At 40.3% G+C, this 23,416-nt stretch overlaps 2 protein-coding genes across 2 annotated transcripts in view; one reads left to right on the top strand and one right to left on the bottom strand.

Moving 5' to 3' along the window:
• RYR3 (ryanodine receptor 3) overlaps positions 1 to 13,395 on the top strand; it is a 506,360-nt gene extending 492,965 nt beyond the window's left edge. Inside the window, 10 exon segments of the mRNA XM_079126345.1 lie at positions 3,598 to 3,640; positions 4,417 to 4,544; positions 4,904 to 4,964; positions 5,288 to 5,434; positions 7,063 to 7,197; positions 8,770 to 8,926; positions 9,697 to 9,761; positions 10,141 to 10,241; positions 11,621 to 11,672; positions 12,516 to 13,395. Of these exon segments, the coding sequence (XP_078982471.1) occupies positions 3,598 to 3,640; positions 4,417 to 4,544; positions 4,904 to 4,964; positions 5,288 to 5,434; positions 7,063 to 7,197; positions 8,770 to 8,926; positions 9,697 to 9,761; positions 10,141 to 10,241; positions 11,621 to 11,672; positions 12,516 to 12,611 (985 nt within the window). The 3' untranslated portion in view covers positions 12,612 to 13,395.
• A 152-nt stretch (positions 13,396 to 13,547) lies between these two features.
• The window catches only part of AVEN (apoptosis and caspase activation inhibitor), a 204,578-nt gene continuing 194,709 nt past the window's right edge, over positions 13,548 to 23,416 (bottom strand). The window contains exons 3-6 of the mRNA XM_079126365.1: positions 18,673 to 18,743; positions 17,279 to 17,374; positions 14,783 to 15,140; positions 13,548 to 14,007 (exon numbers count right to left, since the gene is read on the bottom strand). Coding sequence (XP_078982491.1) covers positions 13,892 to 14,007; positions 14,783 to 15,140; positions 17,279 to 17,374; positions 18,673 to 18,743 — 641 coding nt within the window. The 3' untranslated portion in view covers positions 13,548 to 13,891. The remainder of the gene's footprint in view (positions 14,008 to 14,782; positions 15,141 to 17,278; positions 17,375 to 18,672; positions 18,744 to 23,416) is intronic.

Below are 23,416 nucleotides of genomic sequence, written 5' to 3'. Positions count from 1 at the left end.
TTCTTATTCTTCCAGATGAAGTTCAATTGTTTCTCTATTTCTATGAGGAATGTCATTGGGATTTTAATTGGAATCGCATTCTGTACAGCACCTTATCTCCAAATTTTATAAAGAACTTACAAAACTTTACACCAAAAATACAAAGAATCCAATCAATAGATGGGCCAAGGAACTGGACAGACACTTTATGGAAGAAGATATACAGGCAATTAATAAATACATGAAAAAGTGTTCAACATCTCTAGTAATTACAGAAATGCAAATTAAAACAATTCTAAGATTTCATCTTACTCCAATTAGAATGGCTATTATTATCAAGAACAGAAAAATAAGATGTTGGCATGGATGTGGGGAAAAGGCACACTTGTACATTGCTGGTGGAGTTGCAAATTGGTGCAGCCACTCTGGAAAGCAGTGTGGAGATTCCTCAGAAAACTTGGAATGGACCCACCTTTTGACCCAGTTATCCCACTCCTCGGTTTATACCCAAAGGACTTAAAATCAGCATACTATAGTAACACAGGTATATCAATGCAGTTCAATTCACAATAGCTAGATTGTGGAACCAACCTAGATGCCCTTCAACAGATAAATGAATAAAGAAACTGTGGTATATATACACAATGGAGTATTATTCAGCTATAAAGAATATTATGGTATTTGCACATAAATGGATGGATTGGAGAATATCATGCTAAGTGAAATAAGCCAATCCCAAAAAAACAAAGGTCAAATGTTCTCTATCATAAGTGTACGGTGATACATAATGGGGGTTGGGGGTGAAAGAAGAATGGAAGAAATTTAGATTACATAGAGGGAAATGAGAGGGAGAAGGGGTAGAGGTATGAAAGATGGTGGAATGAGACAGACATCATTACCCTAGGTACACGTATGATTACGTGAATGGTATGAATCTCCATCATGCACACCCATAGAAATGAAAAGTTGTACCCCATTTGTGTGCAATGAATCAAAATGCAGTCTGTAAAAAAATTTAAAAATTAAAAAAGAACATGTAAAATGTAAATGTGCATTAAAATGAGCCCCAAAGGTGAAAAAAATAGAACATGGCTGAAAGTCGGCTATCCTCCCCAATCATAAACTCCTAGCCCCCAGCTAACTTCTGTCCTAATATCTGATACTGGTTAGTGATGTTAATTCTTAGTTATATTCACTCTCCTCTTTTGTTTTATCACTTAGTTATTTGTCTTTAAATGTACTGCTTCATTTTTGAACTTTCTATAAATGGAATTCTATATAAATTATTGAATCTTCTGTTCAGCATTATGTTTAGGAGCTCACTACCTTAATGTGTGTAGCTACTGTTCATTTCCAACATGTAAGTCTATGACCTGTGTATCTATTTTCCTGAGTGTGGATGTTTCAATTGTTTCCAGTTTGGGGATCTTAGAAACAGTGCTACAATGACAATTCCTATATCTGATGAACAAGTCAAAGAGTTTCCCTGTAGTGTAGGCCAGCTGAGGAATTTGCTGAATAGTAGGATATGTGAAATGTTTGTTCTAATGTACATTCTAAATGGTACTGTACCAGGATACTATACTATATCAGGATTTATTTTAAGCAAGGATTGAACCCAGGGTAACCACTGAGCCACATCCCCAGCTCTTTTTATTTTCTATATTGAGACAGGGTCTCTCTCAGTGCCGAGAGCCTCACTGAATTGATGAGGCTGGCTTTGAACTTTTGATCCTCTTGCCTCAGCCTTCTGAGTCACTGAGATTACAGGTGTGTGCTACAGTGACTGGCTGCTGTATCAGAGTTTCTACTTCTCTACCTCTTTTCCAGTCCTTGTTGTTGTAACATAATTTTTGCTGATCTGGTAGGAGTGTACATTTCTCTTAAGAAGTTGAACATCTTATATTTTTTCCATTCATATATAAATAATTATTCAGGCATTTCCCTTCTGAAAGTCCATTTTCCATACCATATTTTAATGAATATTATCAAGTAAAAATATGATTTACCTTCAAGGAGCCTCCTGTCCCTAGTCAGGGAACAAGAAATTCAAAATGCTCAGACCAAGGTGAGATATGTCTATGGAAGGCTCTTGTCCAGACACTGTGGTCAGCAACCCTTTGGCATCACTTGTGGAATCTTCTAATTAGGACAAATATGACCAAGGAAGAATTGTATGTTACAGTCCTTTTGTATAAGGGATGTAAGAGAAAGGAGGTATTGGTGTGGCAGAGGAAGTATGGCTTAATTTCTATTTATTTTAGAGTCTAAGTGCAATGCATGGGGGAAAATTCGAACAGAAATGTGAAGAAACTAAATAATTAATCACCCAAAGTTTGTTATTCTTTAACACCAGTATATGTTTTAAGTGACATTTAGATGATTTAGAAAAAGAAACTGCTTTAACAAAACAAAACGAACAAAGACTGCCACCCTGTTAGAAGAGGTGAACTTTGCTCAGGGTCATATCCTTCTGTGAAGTTCATGGATAGAGGGAAGTCCCACTTCTCCATCACCAATTGGGTGGTCTCTGTATAACAGGGAAATGCTGTGCTTCAGCATCATTCTGAAAATGATTCAAAGAAACACAAAGCAGGCATCGCAGGCCAGAGGTCTGCCACAATTCCAGGAACAATTCCATCATTCTGGATATTTTAAAGTTTTGGTCAACATACCTGAAGGTGGCAGTTCTTTCTTGACACTAACCATTAGAAACTATTTGCAGCAGAGCTGGTATAAGCTACAGGAAGAAGATAGATCATCTCTCTGGGAAGGCTGGGGCTGGTATGGAACAAGGAACCACTTTTGAAGGAGACAGGCACCTAAGAAAGCAGGGGCCACCAGACTTGTGTGGCAATAGAAAATAGAGAAGCACACACCTGTTAAGAAAAACTGTATATAAATAACTAAAGGTGAGTCCCAACCTGGAAACCATAAAGCTAGGGACTTTGTCTATATATCCCATCACATCCTGCATCCTAGCACCTACCTGTTACTGACACAGCCATTCATTGGATGGAATATGTTTCCTACTAGGCTTTGGTTCTGGTTTATACTGGGATCGGGGAGCAGATCAAGAAACATCTGGCCAGCTCCAGTGGTGCATGCCTGTAATTCCAGTGAATCAGGAGGCTGGGGAAGGAGGATCACAAGTTCATGGCCAGCCTCAGAAACTTAAATTTCTTCGGTACACCAAGGAGGGGGAAGGAATATAGGTACCTAGACTTCTGCCTGCAGGGAAGAGCAGTGGTGGTACAGGAGACCTACCGGGGCTCAGAGGGCACAAGGGATACAGGAGCCTGGGAGCAGCAGGGCCAGGTGTGTGCTGGGTGAGTTTTTAAAAAAATTCTTTGGTTAGTCTGTCATCACGATGCCTGGTTATTATAATTTTGAGATGGAAAATGCAGAGTAGCTTTCCAAGTGCTTCAAAAGTCAATACAAAGTAGTGAAATCATAAATCAGGAGATCTATGATGACTCTCAACTTCAATCACCTTGAATTCTTCAGTGAGCAGGACGGAAATAAAAAAAGATCACAGGTCCAGACACTCAGGCTGGCAAGTTTCTTGATGTACCTGCCTTGATGTTAAGAATCTGCCTTTTTCATTTTATTTTTCAGATCTTTTCCTAATAACTACTGGGACAAGTTTGTTAAGAGAAAGGTATGCCTCTTCAGTGAGGATAAGGTCCATGATTATTACAATGACATGTAATATATTATCTGTTTTTAAGTTCTGCATACACATGCATGAAAATGCGTTAGTTTTAAGATACTTACCTTCTCAAGAATAAGACATAGGAGGGATTGTATATGCATGTCTGTGGTGTTTGGCTGCCTTTGACAGTTTAACACAATCTGTGTTTTCCCCCATCCCTCCAAATTAGGCCTTTTCTCCCCCCTCTCAAAAAATACCAAAGTTGTACCCCATTTGTATACAATGAATCAAAATGTAGTCTATAAAAATAAAAATAGTTTAATTAAAAAAAGAAAGAAACAAACCAGGATAGTCAGGTGCAATGGCACAAACCTGTAATCCCAGTGGCTTGGAGGCTGAGACAGGAGGATCTCAAGTTTGAGCCACCCTCAGCAATTTAGCAAGGCCCTAAGCAACTTAGTGAGACCCTGTCTCAAAGTTTTAGAAATAATCAAAGGAGCTGTAGGTACAGCTTAGTGGTAAAGTGTCCCTGTGCTAAATGATCAGTATCAAAAACAAAACGACAAAAAATTCCAGCACAAAAAGCAGTTTTTCTTAAGTACCATTATCACTTCCATTTTCATTTTCTCGGGTTTTACTCCACCCCACCCCCATTGCATTTTTGAGTCATGTCTTAACCCTTGGAAGAACCCAGAGTGTAGCAAAGCTCAGAAGATGTTGGAGCTAGAGATAACATGGATGGTGGCCTGCAGCCCCAGCTCACCCTGTCTACTCTGCTCTAGGTGATCAACAAGTATGGAGATCTCTACGGAGCAGAGCGCATCGCTGAACTCCTGGGTTTGGACAAAAATGCTCTTGACTTTAGCCCAGTGGAAGAGACCAAAGCTGAGGCAGCTTCTCTGGCATCCTGGTAAAGAGCTTAGGTGTTAAAATCCAAAGTGGTTCAATAGAGCCTTTGTGTTTGCATTCCAGTGTGCTGGAGGGAAAACTGCAACCATTCTTTATTCTCCCAGGCTCTGGCTTGGTGCAGGTGCTTCATCTAGGTTCTAATGTGCTGGGAAAGCACTGCTTTAGAAAATTTGAGACCAACTAGTTTTTATGCCCCATAGAGCTGCAAGAGACTAATTAAGATTTCAGGATATGCAATTCAACCATTCTGTCTCTAGGGAACCCATATTACTTGATAAAGTTCAGATCTATATTTAGGTTATAAAACACCTAACAGAATCTTGACATTTTTAAGTAATGAAACTATTTGCTCCTCTTTAGGCTGAGTTCCATCGATATGAAGTACCATATCTGGAAACTGGGGGTTGTTTTTACTGACAATGTAAGTATTGCGCCAGGAAAAACAAGATTCTTTGCCCCAGGTTCAGAGATGTCATTGGATGCCACAAGAGAAAAGCCATGGGGGATCCTGTCCAGAAAGGATCAGGGACTGACAGCCTCAGAGGTGCCAGGGAACCCTGCTTCATTATCCAACAGTGAAGGCAGCTGAGGCTTGCCTGCTAGTCATTGGGCCAGCTTATAGTACTACAGCACTTGGATCCCTCCTATCCTCACTGTCCCCTAAAATGAGAAAAAAACTGCTTAAAGAGCACACCAAGCAGTATGAATGCCTGAAAAGTTGCTAATGTTCTTCCATTTTCACAGTCCTTTCTCTACCTTGCCTGGTACACCACCATGTCAGTCCTGGGCCACTACAACAACTTCTTCTTTGCTGCTCATCTACTGGATATTGCAATGGGCTTCAAGACCTTGAGGACTATTCTGTCATCTGTAACTCACAATGGCAAACAGGTACTGGACTCATACCACTTTGGAGCAGAATGGATAGGAAAAAATAATAATAGGTAGTACACAAGTGTGTGACAGGAAAGAATGTGTGATAGCACATAATGTACCTTTCCTGCCAAACACCTGAACTACCTTTGCAAAACTGCAAGAGGCACAAGACCCTGACTTAAGAGACCCTTAACATTTAGAGCAAGGTGATGGATGGAAATATCAGAATTGGTTTGAAGGCCTCTTTTAGGCTCTGATAGGTTCCCTGGTTGTTAGCAAGCAGGCATGTAGAGATAGAAAACCCCCAGCTGCTTTTGAAGTGTCCCTAATTAAGAACCGATAAGTTAAGACATATACAGGTATAAAGATATCTCTTTCTAGAGTTATGTAGTATACATATGTATACATATACATTTTAAATGTACATGTGTGTGTGTGTATATATATATATATATATAAATTGTTTACTGTGTGTATATATGGTTAATCCAGGAATCAAACTGGCTGACCACAGGAAGACTCAATACAGTAATAGCTATGGTCATATTAAACTCATACAAGGGCTTCTTGTCTACAAATACAAATTGTATAACACTTCATTAAGAATAATTAATTATGCATGAGACATACCTTCTCACATCTATAAACCCTGGAGTAGGAGAGGAAGTTAAAATGTGCCATGCTTGTGCCAAGTCTCAGGCACTGTGACAGTCTCACAACTATCTTGTAAAGTAGATTTTATAGTCACTTACAGATAATAGAACTAAAGCTCAGAGGTTATCTGACCCAAGATCACATAGTCACCACTAAGTGGCTGAGCTTAGATTCAAGACCTTTGCTTTTCTACTGCAGAAAGTCCAAGTTCTTTTTTTTTTCTAAACCAACTTCTTTCTGTGAGGTCTGCTATACAAAGTGTGCCTCTTCACCCCTCAAGAGGCTGCTGAATACATCTGTTCTGGTCTTTATCAAGTGCTTGTGCTCACTCCCTTTCGCGTAGGTCCTTGAAGGCCAGCTCAGTCCCAGGCCCTGGTAGAGGCCTGACTTGTAGGGCCTCTGCCCTCCTCATTCAAGTGGCCAAACCCTTGCCTCTCAGGACTGCCATAACAAAATACAACAGGTCAACAACAGAACTTTTTGTCTCCACGTTCTGGAGGCTGGAAGTCTAATATCAAGGAGCTGACAGGGTTGGTTTCCCTTAAGGCCTCCCTCCTTGGCTTGTGGACAGCTGTCCTCTGGCTGCCTTTTCACACTTGTCCCTGTGTGCACACGCCTGGTATCTCTGTGTCCCAATCTCCTCTCATAAGGCCACCAGTGAGACTGGATCAGGTCCCACCCTCATGGACTCTTTATTACTAAACCTTTTCAAAGGCTCTATCTCCAAAGTCAGTTGCACCCTGAGGTATTGGCAGTTAAGGCCTCGGCATTTGAACTGGGGGAAGAGAATTCACATGTAACACCTCATGACTGTTCTCCTGCTAGGCCTCTTCCCCTGGGTGGCTCTTTCCTTCCGTGCATGCGGCATGGCCCCTTCACCTCGCTCTCCTCCTCTTCCTGCTGCCTCACACTTCCTCTGTGCCCAGTCTCTCATGAAGTTCTGGAGGTAGCGCCCCCCACCTTCCCCTCATCTGTCCTCTCCTCTCCAGCTGGTTCTGACCGTCGGTCTCCTGGCCGTGGTGGTTTATCTCTACACGGTGGTGGCTTTCAACTTCTTCCGCAAGTTCTACAACAAAAGTGAGGATGATGATGAGCCCGACATGAAGTGTGATGACATGATGACGGTAAGAGCCTTGCTGTGCGGCCATGTGGGGCCTGGAGAACCCAGAGCTGTGTGGGAGTAGGGACTACACAGACGCCCTGTCCAAAGGGAGAAGGGTCCTGGGAAGAGAGGAGGCAGACAGGTTTCATTCCCAGGGAATAAGTGTCTTGGAACAGTGGGGGTCATGGTTCATTTCAGCTTATCCGAGATAAAGATGAGACAACCTTGGACCTGCAGCTAAATTTCATGGAAGTCAAGCTTTGACTCTGGTGCCTGAGGATCAGGAGCAAAGTCCCATAGGTAGGCATACGATCGATTTCAACCAGTGGGGTTCTTTCTGAATAGCCACCCAAAGGCTGAAGAGCCTGACACCCACAGGATCAAGTCGGGGGTCCCGTAAGGCCAGGCCCTGGAGGCGAAGAAAGGCACAGCTTAGGGTGACCCACCCTTGATGTAGTAGCATCTCTAACATACACCATGACCCGATTTAAGCAAAAGAACATGTGTTGGGGACAGGTGACAGTGAACTGCCCCAGTCTGTGTGCAATTCTCTATATACTAGGTAACACTTTTTGGCTACTTTCCTTATGCTCTGAGACAAGTACCCTCATGAGATGGCAATACTAGTCACCAGAGCACAGGGAGTGTCCCGTGTGAGTCTAACCCACCCAGTCAGGAGGAAAGATGGTGGTGAGCCAGTGCCCAAAGGCCTACACCGGATCAAATGTGCAGAAGAAGAAAGTCTTACAGGTTGAGCATCCCTTATCCAAAAGGCCTGGGACAAGAACCGATTTTTTGTTTGTGAAATATTTATGTATACCTAATGAGGAATGAGATATCTTAGGTCTAGGACCCAAGTCCCAACAAGAAGTGCTTTTGTGTTTCATACACACATTGTACACAGTCTAAAGGTGATTTTATACAACACTTTTAGTGTGTCTACATTTTGACCTGTCACATGAGATCAAGGGTGGAATTTTCCATTTGTGATGTCACGTCAGCACTCAAAAAACTTTGATTTTGGATTTCGGATTAGGGATGTTCAACCTGTATCTAAGATACTGCAGAAATCCCTGACAGGCATACTGGGAACATAGGAGAAGCAGGAGGCAGCTTTTCCCAGAGTCCACAGCAGAGCCTGAACACCAGGATCACATTCTTGACATTCATTGAGGGAAAACTAGTATATGGCATATGCCATACTAATTAAGGCTTAAAGATGTTTTATGAGTACTTTTAATGAATTCTGTTGCATGTATCAAGTAGTTCAAAACTGTTTCTTAACCAAAAAGGGTTGGGGATATAGCTCAGTGGTAGAGTGCTTGCCCAGTACACACAGGCTTTGAGTTCAATCCCCAGTAGTGCAGGAAACAAACAAAAACAAAAACAAATATATTTAAATGTAGCATCAGTCTTTCCATAATTGTAGACACCTAACTGACCAGATGGTATAGGGGACAGCAGTTAGCAGAGTGGGCACTGCTCTTGCTGCAGAGTCCCCATCTCCTGGTCAGGGCTGCCACTCTGATCCAATCACACTCTTGCAGGACGCTCTAGAGCTTTTACCCTAATCGCCACTATTTTTCTTCCCTAGTGCTACCTTTTCCACATGTATGTGGGAGTGAGAGCAGGGGGTGGCATTGGCGATGAAATAGAAGACCCTGCCGGTGATCCTTACGAAATGTACCGCATTGTCTTTGACATTACCTTCTTCTTCTTTGTCATTGTCATCTTGCTGGCCATCATTCAAGGTATGGTTGCCCATTACATTAAGTATAAACAGAATTTCATGAATCGAGTTTTTTGGCTTTTGTGCATCTAAGACCTAATTGTTTTATAAAGAAGTTTGTGAATTCATTTACCTGTTAATTTAGTAATTATTTACGGAACATCTACTCTTTTGAGGCCTTGACTATATAAAGTCAAATTTCACCCAGACACTGTTACAAGAAACTTGAAAATCCTGTGAAGACTCTGTACTCTGAATTATAGCCTCATCACTTCTGCTTCCTGGAGATGTGACTAGTCTTACCTGGGTCTTTGTCCTCCCAAGATGGGGGAGGAAGATAGGGAGAGGAGCTATAGGAATGTAAAGGATTTTTATTATCTTTTGGGGGGAGAATAAGGGGTGTTGCTATTTTGGTCAATAGCTTTTCAGGAATTGGAGAAAGAAGATGAATTTAGTTTGAGTCACGCTCAGTTGAAGTACCTGTGCAATACGCAAGTGTTGAGGGCCCAGAAGCAAAGACTCTGAGGAGGACCCCGGTACACATCCATGTCTGGAGGGGTCAAAGCCCATCCCAAATACTGGAACAAATGGCTGAGCAAAATAGGAGGGGGTGGTGGAGAGGAGAGTTCTGTGAGAAATGGTCAGCAAGGAGGCAGCACTTTGAAAAACAAGGATCCGTGCTGCCATTTTGCTTGATAACAAAACAAGTAGGCTCTGCCACTCCCTCCATGGCTGCCCTCCAGGAGATCACTATGCAGATTAAGATGCTAGGTCTTTGTTTTAAAATTCCAGGTCTTATTATCGATGCTTTTGGAGAGCTCAGAGACCAGCAGGAACAAGTGCGAGAAGATATGGAGGTAATGCTCTAACTATTCCAACCCTATTTTTATATTCTCACAGCAATTATTTTTTTTAAACAGGTATGGTTATTAATTAGGCCCTGGGAAAAACAATAAATGGTTTTACATTCTTGTCCGCTGCCTGCTCTGTGCCCATCTGCCAGCTCTGGGCATTTCTGCCCTGTGCCCTCCCTGGCATGCCACACTGCAGCTTCCTCCACTGTCCCCTGGTTGGAAGGAGCAGCATCCTTAGCTAACCAGGTGCTAGGTAGATGGCACTGTGGAGTAAAGGACTAATAGCCAAAAGCACTAAACAGCATTGTTCAATAGACTCCATCCTCCTTCCTCCCGCCTGTACCGTCACGCCTGCAACTGCCTTTTCTGTTACTTTTCACAGACTAAATGTTTCATCTGCGGCATTGGCAATGACTACTTTGACACAACCCCTCATGGTTTTGAAACACACACATTACAAGAACACAACTTAGCCAACTACTTGTGAGTATTCTAGTAGAAGTGATGGGGTCAGGGAAAGGGAATCATTAGGCTAAAAAAAAAAAAAAAAAAAAAAAAAACAGTTCAGTCTCTCCCAAGGCTACTACTTCCTGTCTGGAAAAAGATCAGAAAAGAATGCCCGTGTTTCCCTATGAGACTGTTTGTCCATATACTCTGCCTCTCATGTGCTGCAATCATGTATCTTGTGGACTATCCGGGCTACCAGCACAGGCAGCCCCAACCTTCCATCCCTTCTCAGGGACACATGTCTCCAGCAATTTGTTTTTCCACTGGAGTTTCCCTGTTAGCATACAAACATGCTTTCTTCAATCTTGAAGAATGACCATTTTTACTTCTAGCTCTTGTGCAGTATTCTTTCCCTTTTAGCAGAACTTCCCAGGCTCTCTGTGCTGTTTCCCTTCATATTCTCCTGTGAACCTCCTTCCTCCTCAATCAAAGGGGCCAGTGATCTGCACAGTCCCAAGTTCTGTGACCGATTTTCAGGCATCATCATCCTGAAATGAGTGAAAGGATGTTGGTGCTCTGGCCTGGGCCTCCCTTCTGTGACTTCCCATAGCACTCTGTTTTAATCGTCTAGTTTTGGTGTTGTCCCCCCTGGCAGTGAGCTTGTGAGATAGAACCCAATTACTTATGGTTTGATCTTCCTACTTAAGATGATGCTTTGCCAATTTAATAATCATGCTGGGGAAGTAATAATGAAGACGACACTGGCCCTGCCTGCTTTAGGGAGGGAGAAACTAACATATTTAGAGCCACCCCTATAAATACAGCACTACCCTCTGAGAGCTCAAGATTTGCGGTGGAGGTTCTGCCACCCTCAGAAGGATAGTCTTTCTTCCTTGCCACCAGCCTCACAAGACTTTTTCTGAAGGGCACAGATTGGTTCCTTTGGAAAATGACTCTGAACTCATGTAATGTGAGCTAAGAGTTCAGCCCCTCAAGACCCTCCTGTGTCAGAGACAGATGCAAATCTTCCACATGGATCATGGGCGCAGCAAGTAAAACCACACCGGGATTTCTAAGTTACCTAGAATTTAAAAAACAAAAACAAAAACAAAAAACCCTAGATTTCTGGAAGCATGAGAGCACAACTTTCTGCTTTTTTCCTGACTGAAATCCTTGAGGCTCACATGTGATTTCAAGTCTTCATTTTCATTAGATGATAAATCAGCTGGTTAAAATTTTATGGTAAGAGGCAGGGCTGCCATTTTACTGTTTAGGATTTTCTTAAATGGTGGACAAAACTCTGCTAAGTGGTTTTAGCTCAAGGACTGGGGATGGTAAGGAGGCATCTGAGTAAGTGAACTTAGTATTAGGTACTTTGGGTAAGAAACCTTTTTCTCATGCCTTTTTTCCTACAGGTTCTTTCTGATGTATTTGATTAATAAAGATGAAACAGAGCACACGGGTCAGGTGAGAAATAAAATGCTTTAAGAATCCGACCTGTGTTAGATCTTCCCTAAGTTTGAGACTTAGTATCTGAGCTGATGACCCCAACACTCTCTTGCATGCATTTTTCCATCGTTCATTTGTGACTTAAGGAAGCCAGAATTCTATGGCAACCCTGTCTATTCCCAGAGTCCTCCTGCTGATCCCTCCCAGAGAACACTGACATTTACTAAACCATTGCAGTTACTGCTTCAGAGCAGAATAGCTGGAGGTGGGGAGAACATTACAGAACAATGAGGAATGGAGTGGGTGGCTGTAACAAAGAGCAGCAGAGTCAGAGTAAGACAGTATGAGAGACAGGATAAGATAACCTTGTGTGGGGGCAGCAATGAGAATGTGGAGATGTGCATGAAAGAGGATGAGTGAGGAGAGTTTCTGTGACTATGAGAAAAACAGAATAAGGGACAAAAACGGTTAGTCAATATCCAAACACTACTGGATTTGTAGGAAAACTACAGCTCACTCAGACAGGGCAGATGGGCCTGGGCTGTCAGGCATTATGCAAAGCCAGCACAGAATGCACCCCAACAAGGCATTCTTAAATAACGTGGGAGCAGCCTATTGCCAAATCTTTGTTTTAGGGGGAAGAGGCAGGGGGTGCATTTTCCAATTCCCTGTCAGCACTGTAGGCAAGATATGATGTCCTGCTCCCAAAGCAGGGTGGGCTGGGGTAGAGCCAGAAGCAAGTGCCTGTTTAGCTTCATGTGTATTTGCAGAATCTTCCTTAAAGGGAGCCACGGAGAGCAAGGACTGGGTTTTTATTTACTGTGGTGTGAAAAGAAGTACCCTTTGTTCACATGATTTCAGGAATCTTATGTGTGGAAGATGTATCAAGAAAGGTGTTGGGATTTCTTTCCTGCTGGTGACTGCTTTCGGAAGCAATATGAAGATCAGCTTGGATAAATGTGAATGAAAGAAGCGATTCTGGATGGTCAACCTCTGGGGAAATGAAATCCTTCCATAGTTCTACAATATGTTTGTGACATTTTTCCAAATGCCTCCCTTAGGAGAAAGTATTTGTTAAAAATCTGACATTTGGAAATTGATTTGTGCCTAATGGACAATGTGATAACTTGTCAAGATGTTAACAAGAAGGGATGGTGAGGAATCTCAACTTGAATATGTTCAAGGTTTTTTACTTGTAAAGCAATTAGTTTGGGGGGTGGTAGCACCGAGGAAAGGGTCAGAGAAGTATAAATTCTTGAACATCTGAATGTCACATGACAATATCCCATAGTGACTCATGGTCTGAACTACACAAACTCACATTAACTGAAGTCTAATTTTTCCCATGGTACTTGCTAGTGACGATATCCAGAATCAGCTTGAAAAGCTTTAAGCAGTTAATGAAATAGAAAACAAACCAACACTTTATCGACACTGAAATATCGATTAAGTGCCTTAAAACCTCTTTAGATATAGCTATGCAAGTTTTTTATGTTTGTGTTCCAGAAGGACAGTTTCATTAAACAGTTGTGCTGTCTTCTGTCTTACTTTATGAAACTGCACTTGAAGGTCATTCATATAATTTTTTTTCAGTAACAGCTTGTCACCTGCTGTTATTAGAAGAAAAGTACTGTACTGAGAAAATTCAGAAAACTCTCAATCTTATGCCAAAATTGAGTAATGCTTTATGGTCCCTTGTAAGTAGTGGAGCTGCTGATGTTTAGGTGAATCTCCAATAAAATGAAGTGCCCATTGCAATAAAGTTATACATACCAATCCATGGTTTGGCCTCTTGTACCACTTCTGAATGATTCTATAACCATACTGTGATGGCTGAGAAAGGGACATAAGACAAAAAAATAGTAGCTTCACGTAAGAAAGGAAAAAAAAAAATCCATAGACCGGAGGGTGTTTATTTTGGCCAAATGCATGCCTTTTTGATTGCTTGGGCAGCACCTGCTATGCTGTAAACATGGAGGAAGGAGGCTATAACATCCTCTGCCCCTAAGGAAATCTATTAGATTATTAAGCCAGAACGCAAACGCAACTAGCCTCTGATATGTATTGTTTCAAATGCTGCCAACTAAAGAGGTAGGCATGGACTGCTGTAAGCATACAGGAACACGCGAGCATGGGACATGCTAGTCAACTAGCTGGTCCTGAAGGACAGCCTTCTGCCCACCCTGAAGTAGAAGGCAACCAAAATTGCTTCAGGCACTTTTTTTTCCTCTTTCTCTTTAAGAAATCATGCTGTCCAACCAGTCTTCCAGCTCCTCCTCAGTCACATTTTTTGATGTACTTGGTTGCTCAGATTCCACGTTCTTTTCTTCAGTCACAGATGGTTTTGCAGGAACTAGGGAAATAAAAGCAGTATTAATAACCTTACATTAGTTCCAGCATTGAGGGCTAAAGCTTCCCCAAGGTTTGTTCCAGGATATAATTCAGCCCTAATTATTACTTTCCCTATAACAAGGGGAAACATTCTCATTATTTGTTACTCCCAAAGATGATATAATAATATCTAAACAAATTAATAAATGGGGGTAGAGATTTGCTTTCCTCTTTATGCTTTAGTTGAATTTCATCTTTTACTAGTTTTTTTAGACTAACAGCTCAATCTTTCCATGGTTAGAGAGATTCTGAAAAATCATTAATGGTTCTCAAATGCAGTATATGGAGGTGGCCATCACCACATCAGATGGGACGCCATCTCAAAATGTGCACAAATTACTAAGTGTTCTTCACTGAAAATAGCAAGAAAGAAGTAGAAAGAGTTGGTTTACACGCCTGTTCAGACAGTCGATTAAAAGGTCTGCTGCTGAAAAGCTGAGGGCTACAAGTATCTTAATGCCTTTCCACAGCACAAGTTCAATTTGCAGCCCCAGGTTTAGTGCTGCAGTCAGGCAGGCGGCAGCTTTAGAAGCTCAGTGTATCAAGTGAGAGGAAAGTTGTCAGAAAGGTCAGCTCAGGGGGAAGCAGAGACATGAGCACGGGAATAGATGTCAGGGACAACGCTGGATCAATCTCAGACACTGAGAGGGCTGTGTACGGATGTGATGCGGGTGGGGCTATTCTGACAAAAACACCACAATCAAGAGGATGGATGGGGAATAAAATAGAAGCCATACCTTCTTCCTCTTGGGCCACCTGCCCATCTCTCTCAGATTTCAAGTCCTGAGATGTTTGATCTGGTAAGATGTTATCGCCCTCTTTTACAGGTGCATCTAAATTAAGCAACAGATCTAGTTCTTCTTCCAAACGGTCTGCTCCTGACTGCGGTAGGGAAGTGGGTTTCTGAGAACCCCCTGAAGGGTCTGGTCCTGGGCTGTCATTGGTCAGGGACCCAGGGCAGCCAGCAGAAGATCTCAGCTCGGAGAGGGGGCCCCTTCCTCCAAGTCCCAAGGGCCCCTTCAAGTGCATGCCTAGTCCCTTGCTGTCATCACTTCTCTTTGGTTTCACCTGAGGAAGCTCTAAAGGAACTGTGGCCTGAAAGAGAAGCATAATAACCCAGTTAAAATGAGTCTTCTGAGTTAAAATGAGTCTTGTTATGTTTATTTAAGTGGGAAAAAAAAAATGGGAGAACTAAGGAAGCTATCCAACTTTGTGGGGAAGGAAACTCCAGTCAGACACCTGGTTGTAGTGTCTTCTCTTGGGGCTCTGTCTCACCATCCTCCCTGACTGATCTGGGGTAAATGTGGAAGATCTCACAAAAATACTCAAGGACTGTGCCTCCTGTTCTGCCCACTTCGGCCAAGTGCTAACTACCTCAGGGCTAGAATTAAAAGGCCCATGTCTTTCAATCACTGGCCTAAAAACTAACAGAGCCATTAGTCTACTTGAATTTATACTTAAATCTATAATGAGACATGAATATCTGTAAAAGTCACCAAGAAGTAATTAGCAAAGCAGAACTGTTCATGGTATTTAAATGAATTAACATAAAAGGTGCAGAACAAATTCCCCAAGGAGAAAAGAATGACTCCGGGTAACATTATTTGAGTAAAAAATGTCAGACATGAAAGAAAACATGCTATTTCGTTATATTTGTAGGAAATTCAAAAATAGGCATAACTAAAGTATTAAAAGTCAAGACAGTGGTAATTTTGAGCAGACAGAGGCTCAGAGAAGATGTGGGTGGTGCCTTCTATGGGTCTGGCAATATTCTGATTCTTGATCTGGACGCTGACTTCATAGTTATATGTGTATACTTTTCTGTATGTTACACTTTAATGAAAGTTAAAAAAAACTCTCCTTGTGATTACAATGTAAAGTTACAGTGAAAGGACGAGAATCCCTCTCCAGAGGGAAGGCTGCGGGGCAAGCGGGCCTCACAGTAGGTAAGTTCAGAAACGTTCAGCCTCTACCACAGGCATGGGCCCCTTGTTCTCACTTCAAAACCTTGTGGACAGATCCAGTTTGCTAATAACTCCTTGGGGCAAGGATGTTGATAAATACAGATATTTACAGTATGGCATTATAAACATAAACTGGACTAAATGTCCAGCCCTGTTAGTTACACAGAGCAAAGCTGGGATTTTGATCCTAGGATTGACCTGGAAATAGGTACCTGGCTTTTTTTCCTTGCTTGTTTTTAACTTCCCAGGTAATTCCATTATGCACACAGGGTTGAGAATAACTGCTCTAACAGCACGGGTGAAACAGGGGTGGGTTCTTCATTGACTGTTCTCTCTCCATTTCCAGTATCACCCCCAAGTCCTGTTCATGTCATCTTTGAAATGTCTCTTGATGAACTCTTCTTCACCATCTGTACCATGACTGAGTCCAGGCTACAGTTTTTCTGACCTGTCCCATGTGACAGCTTCCTACTGTGCCTTCCTCTCCACTCTGCCCTCACCTGAGTGCACAGACTCACCCGTGAACACATATGCTTCAATCCCACAGCCTACTCTCCATTCTGTAGCCAGAATGTTCACTGTTGTCATGATCATTTTTGTGAATTCAGACCTGATTGGACCACTCTCCTTCAAATTCTGGTTCAAATGATCGGCCTCAACCTATCTGTAGCTTCTTTAGAAAACTCATTTCTAACCACATCACAGTTCAGATCTATTAGTATAAACTCTCATAGTATATAGTATACTTCATAGGACTTATTATAATTCGTATGATTATTTGATGTGTTTGATACCCCTCTTCCCAACAGATTAGCTCCATGGAGGCAGGAACTACATGTCTGCTCACCAGTGTTCCTAGTGCCTGTTGCAGAAACTGACACATACATCATTTGAATAAAATAACAGTCAGACTTTATATTCTATCTTTCACTTGATTACATTATATTTGATCCTTTAAAATGGTGCAAATATGGGCTGGGGATATAGTTCAGTTGGTAGAGTGTTTGCTCGCAAGCACAAGGCCCTGGGTTCAATCCCCAGCACCGCAAAATAAAAAATAAAAATAAATAAATAAAATGGTGCAAACATAAAATGTAAAAGAGGGACTTCCATTATTTTGTCCTCTAAACTTCACAAGACAAAACCTCAACACGAAACTGTATGAAAAGAAAAGCTAAATCTGAGCTATCCTGAAGAGGGCCATTCCTCCTTTGGTTCTTCTCCTACCTGATAGAATCATGAGTTTATAGGTCCCTTCAGGGTTTTTACCTGGATCAACTCAGCAGCAACGTTGAGTCGGAGTGAGAGCGGCAGTTCTTGAAGGGCTCGAACCAGTGATTCACTGTCCACATAAAGTGCTGAATTCTACATACATACATACATACATACATATATATATATGTATATTTTTTTAAAGAAAGAAAATATCAGGTGATGATTAAATATGACCTTTTAGAAACAAAAGATGAAAGAAAGTCACTAAGTAAATAATTTACTGGAGCTACTTTTAACTGGGAATAAGATTGTAAGTCACACTAGAGGGGCTACAATCTCTGTCTGTACATTAAGATCAAGAAACCAGCACTATCTTCTTGGGTCACAGCTCACCCTGTCAGAGCAGCAGCAGGACAGTGCTCTCCTCACTTTAAGATGCGTAGTAACCTGCAAACTATGAGGTTTTTTTTTACAATTACTGTCAAGTTGGAGAAAAACATAAGCATTTAATGAAGCCTAACTGGACATCCTCACTTCACACTGCTGCCCTAGGCAGGAGAGTGAAAGGCTGATTAAGCAAGGAGATGGGACTGTGGGGAGTATGGTCTGCTTCTCTCGAACTGCAAAGTGAAGAAACCAGAAACATCCCTCTCCAGTCAGCAGTGTTCCATGGAGCCGTCACTCAGAGCTTCCTTTGGCTCCTTGCTCACTCAGAAACAAAGTAATACCAATGCACCAGCCTCGCAAACTAACAACACTATTTGAAAAACAATCCAGAAAACCTCATGGTTCCTAACAGCTACTTATAGATGTCCTAGGCACCAAAGAGAAACAAAACTTAAAGGTGATCCCAAGGTCCTCCCAAACAGAGGCAAACGCCATCCACCACCTAAATCTGCCACTGACTGTCACAGGCCCAGCTAGGATCATGCCCTGTTGCGTAACCACCGACTTCAAGTGGACAGAAACCCATCTCCACTCTGGTGCCTGAATACCTCACATCAATGGGTTTATAATGACCAGACACAGAGACAGATTGTTGGTAGGCTCAAGCAGAACCCTTCCACTAAATCCAGACCCACATTAGCCACCAGTCCTCACATTAATAGCACAGGAGGATGGAAAGAAATGACCTGGATTTTCAATGGTCCTTCTGAAATTGTCCCAAGATGGCTAGCTCTTAGGTAAGCAACCTTGGCAGCACCAATGGAATCCTTTGCTAAGTCTGTGAGTAATTCACACAGATGGCCAGATGTAAAGGTGAATGCAAGCTTGAAGCATCTGTGTAATTTCAGTCCTCTGAAATGTTGCTGAATATTTGAGGGAAGTAAGAATAAGCTGCACATGAATGACAACTCCTCCCCCATGTGAACCCCTCAACAACAGAAAAGGTGTTGGCCTTCAGCCTTAACAAGAGCCACTCCACATTCAAGACCAACTTATCCTACCTGCTTTGGACAGGAAGCTTCACCATCCCATTCTTTCTCCTCAGCAAACCGGAACTGTGTGAAGGAGTCCCCTAGGAACAGGAAACAAAAATTAATGCAAACTCCAAAGGAAATCACCTAGTTTCTCCATTTCCTTTTTGGAGGAAAAGTGCCATTTCTGAAGAATTAACCTTCCCAAATTTGGCAACACCATCCTGCAAGGTCCTGGCTCCCACACCTTTATACAGACCTCCGTGCATGGTGGGCACTCAAAAATACTGTTGGGCTCCACATCGTTTCATTCAGTTCTCAGCAAGCCACCATACACATACTTCCCGAGGGACAATTAAATAGTTCAGGCCTGCAGGCACGGCCAGCTATCCATATTTAACATATTTTCATTTCATCTGCTTCATGTATGCAAGGAAGTGAATGGGGTTGGGCAAGGCAGAAAAGAGAAGGAAAGAATGGGACTACGATTCTAGACCAATCCACAGCATAACAGAAAAAACTCTCTTCCAGAAGAGCTTACCAACCTGAACTATCACTCCTAATATCACCTGGGCAAATGTAAAATGCAAGATAAAACTCAAAGAACATGTATTAGATCATAAAGTAAATCATGACACAACTGCTCTGAGCTCTTGGAATTAGAGAATATGTACGTGTGAGATCAAAATAAACAAGCATCAAAGATGATCCTGTGTGAGAAGCTCTGTCACAAGGCTTACTTTATAAATGTGTACTTATCTGATAATTTGTATTAAGACTAGTTCATTTATAGATTAAGAATTATTTCTCTGCCTAACTTTCACAATTCTCCAAAATTTGGTCCCTACCATTAACTCACAGTTATCATCTATTTTTGGACTTTCTGTTCCAAAGTCAGACTTGTTTCATATTTCATACTTACTTCAAACTCAAAACCCCATCTTTCCTTTTCTTATCTTTTACATGCTTCTACCCATTCATCTCCTATTTTAATTTCAAGACTCAAGTACTGGCCCATTTACACCCTCTGTGATTCCTCCCAGGTGATCTAACCACAGAATGTGTTCTTTTCTTCTAAATTAACAGAGTGGGGTGGGGTGAAGAATATCTCAAAGAGATGGATGAAGGTAAAATTAGAACCTACCTCCAACTCCACAATGTTCAAAACACATGGATCACACCATTAACATGGTAAGATCAAATGCAAGGTCAAAGGACTAAGACAAAAAGGAAAAATCACGACTCTTAGTCATTGGTAAATCAATTTTATCTCTCAAAAATTATGATAAAGGGGGTATGAAAGATGGTGGAATGAGACAGACATCATTACCTTATGTATGTATATGATTACATGAATGGTATGAATCTACATTGTGTACAACCACAGAAATGAAAAGTTGTACCCCATTTGTGTACAGAGAATCAAAATGAAGTCTGTAAAAATAAAAAAAAAATTATGATAGAAGACTCTGAATAACATTATTAGTAAGGTCCTATGTATGTATGTGAGCACATGTACATGTGCATTTATGTATTGTGTGCATGCTTACTATAAAATATCTGTGCAACAATGATTTGTTAAAAGGTACCTTAAAAAGACCATAAAACTCAAATTATAAAATATAGCAGTCATACAAACCATATTCACTGGTGATAGTAAATAAATGTAAATTAATCAAAAGTAAAAATAACCAAAACCATTTAGAAATTTTAAAATTCTCTCCCAGAAGAAATCAAACTATAGAATTAAAATATAGAAAAGAAAAATAAATGAATAAAAATCTACCAATAAGATGTGAGTAAAATCATACTCAGCTAAAGAATTAAAGTCTCAATACCTTCATACTGATAAAGAATGCACAAAAACAAAGCAATTATTTTACCAAGTTAGGAAAAAAGCAAAAACAAAAAACAAACTAACAAAAAACCCCATTTTCTTGAATTGAATAAATAAACATACCAGTCATCTAATTAACTGAAAGTCAGGGGGCTTATGCTTAAAGATATAAACTAATACCACTGTCTGTTTTTGAAAGAGCAGCCAGTGCAATTAAAGAAGACACAGAGTTAATATGTGTCAATACTGGGAAAAAAAGAGATAAAATATGATAACTTGAAGAAAATAAACTCTTGCCTGGAAAATTCAAAGGAATTGATAAAAAAGTATTTAGAAAGGTGGCCAAGTTCAAAATATATATACATTTAAAAAAAAAAAAAACAGTTCTCTCAAACAAAATCCAGATGGAAAGCCAAGTGGAAGAAAATATTTCATTCATAATAGCAATAATATACACAAAATCTCTAGGAACAAACCAGGAATAAACATTTACTGAAAGAAACTAGGTTTTAAATTTTTTACCAAAAGAGGTGAAAAACTCAACAGTGTAACGATGCCAATATTATCTAATTTAACCTACAAATTCGATATTCAATTCAAATCCCAAAAGGGTTTTTTTCAACATCCAAATTACTCAAATTCATCTTAAAAATATATAAAAGAAAGATAGGCTTTTTCAAAAAATAGGGTGAAGAAATTGTCTTACTACAAAATATATTCAAAAGCATCAATGAATAAAATAGCAACTGGTGAAAGAAGTGGTCAGTGAAAGAAGAAAATCTAGAAAGAGATGAATTTATGTGGACATACAGATATCAGAGGAGCAGTATATGATATCTGTGGAGAAATATATTACTTAATAGTGTTTAAGCAATTGGTTAGTCATGTAGTAAATTAGGCTATAGCCCTATATGTCATTTTGCATACTCAAAAATATTCTACATGGATTAAAGATTTTGACATTAAAAAAAAAATAGCACTATTATAAGAAAGCAGGCCTGAATTTATTATCTTGAAGTGGTGGGGATAAAAATTAAGTATCACAAAAAATACACAAAAATGAAAATATTTTTACAACAAAATAAACTTAAAAGATAGCAAACTAATAAAAAATATCTGTAGCACATATTATGAACAAAACTTAAGCTTCAATCAGAATAAAGCGACCCTGTAGAAAAACAGGGAAAGAATGTGAGAAATCAGTGCTAAGACAACACATACATGCCCCAGCTTCTCCAATCTTTTCTTTTTCCCAACTTTATAAAACAACTGCTTTATTTTTGCTCATTCTCTATTTAGTAATGAAGGTGTATACACACACACACACACACACACAATATATATAAATAAGATATAAAAAATAATGACTACAAATAAGATGAAGGAATAAAATTTGAGAATTTTTAAAAATTGGCCAAATGGCTAAATGCCTTATTCAATGTTTTTTTTGGTCATTCTTGAAGCATTATAGCAAAGATCATTACAGCCAATTATCATGTGATTTCACGGATTATAATATATAAATAAGCACAAGATTCAGTAACACAAATAAGCCATGCTGTATTTATTTTTAATATCTGAATATTACATTTCAAATATAGGTAAGATTCTAACAATGACTAGCTTTTAAATCAACCTAAGACAACAGAGAGTTATGAAGGCAGTGAAGACAGACAACATTCCCAGAGAGGAGCAGCACACAAGGAGGGCAGGCTAACATTTAGTACTGCTTTCCCTTGAGGCATTTGTCACTTCTCAAAAAGTGGTACTGAGAAGCTGAACAACTAGCACAAAATAGCAACCCAGGAAGCTGTGAAGCTGCCAGGAGCTTCTGTTCATTTTACACTCGAGTGAACCAGAACCTTGGGTGAGGCCCCTAGATGGACAAGAGTTGTGGTAGGACTCAGAGGTAGCAGTAAACTGACCAGCCCTCACCAAACTGATATTCAGCTGTGAATCAGTTCAAACCAATTCTGCCTACAAAAAGCAAAACTAAGGCCATTTCAGAGGAAAGTGACACTATCAATGACCCAAAGTTATCTCTACACACACTATTCAAAATTCATTAAAAACCATCATGCATACCAAGAGATGAGACTAAAATAACCAAACACTAAGAGAAAGGAAGAAAGGAAAAAAAGAAACAAGAGACAGTAGAAAAATATCCAGATAGGTTAAGATACTGCAGATATCACACACAGACCTTATAATTTACCACATCCAAGTATGAAGACAGAAAAACTATAAAATCATAAACAAAGACATCCAGGAAGTCATGAAGTCCTCTTTGATCTACACAAAATAAAGTATACATATTTTTTAAAAAAGGCTAGAGAAAAATGAAATAATCTAAAGTACATTTTGTTTTCAGTAATCAAACTTCAAAACAATACAATTTAAAGAATGCTTTTTAAAAATAACTACTGTAGAACATTAACCTATCTAATTTTGTCATTGAGGATGAAAGAGTATTGACTTTTCAAAACATGAATCCTAGAACCAGAAGTCCCTTGGGGAAACATATTACCAAAATACCTTCTAAATTATATGTAACGTGCAGAAAAAGAATGATAGTGTTACCAAATGTGCTATTGTTGTACCTTATATATCAGACATGTGGATGAGCATAAACCATCAGAGACCTTTAAATAAGACAGCTCGGTGCTTTCAATTCTGCTCCAGCTCAATTCACTTGCCAGAAAAGTTCCTATCTCTCACACTAATGTGGTAAATCTGACTGAAGAGGCCTAGAAGAGAAAGTCTGTCAAGAACAATGACAGTCAACTGTTGACAACACAACAAACATGGTGAAGTTGTCTTAAGAGTCATAAGTGTTCATCAGTTCTGTGTTCGGAAAGTAATTACAGCACAATGAATTGAGCAGAAAGCACAAGGGGAATATACCACTTTGTTCTTGCTTCTGACGGTGACTGACTT

Source organism: Sciurus vulgaris, assembly GCF_902686455.1.
Source record: "Sciurus vulgaris genome assembly, chromosome: 2".
Lineage (NCBI taxonomy): Eukaryota > Metazoa > Chordata > Mammalia > Rodentia > Sciuridae > Sciurus > Sciurus vulgaris.
This window is presented reverse-complemented; position numbering and strand designations above follow the sequence as displayed.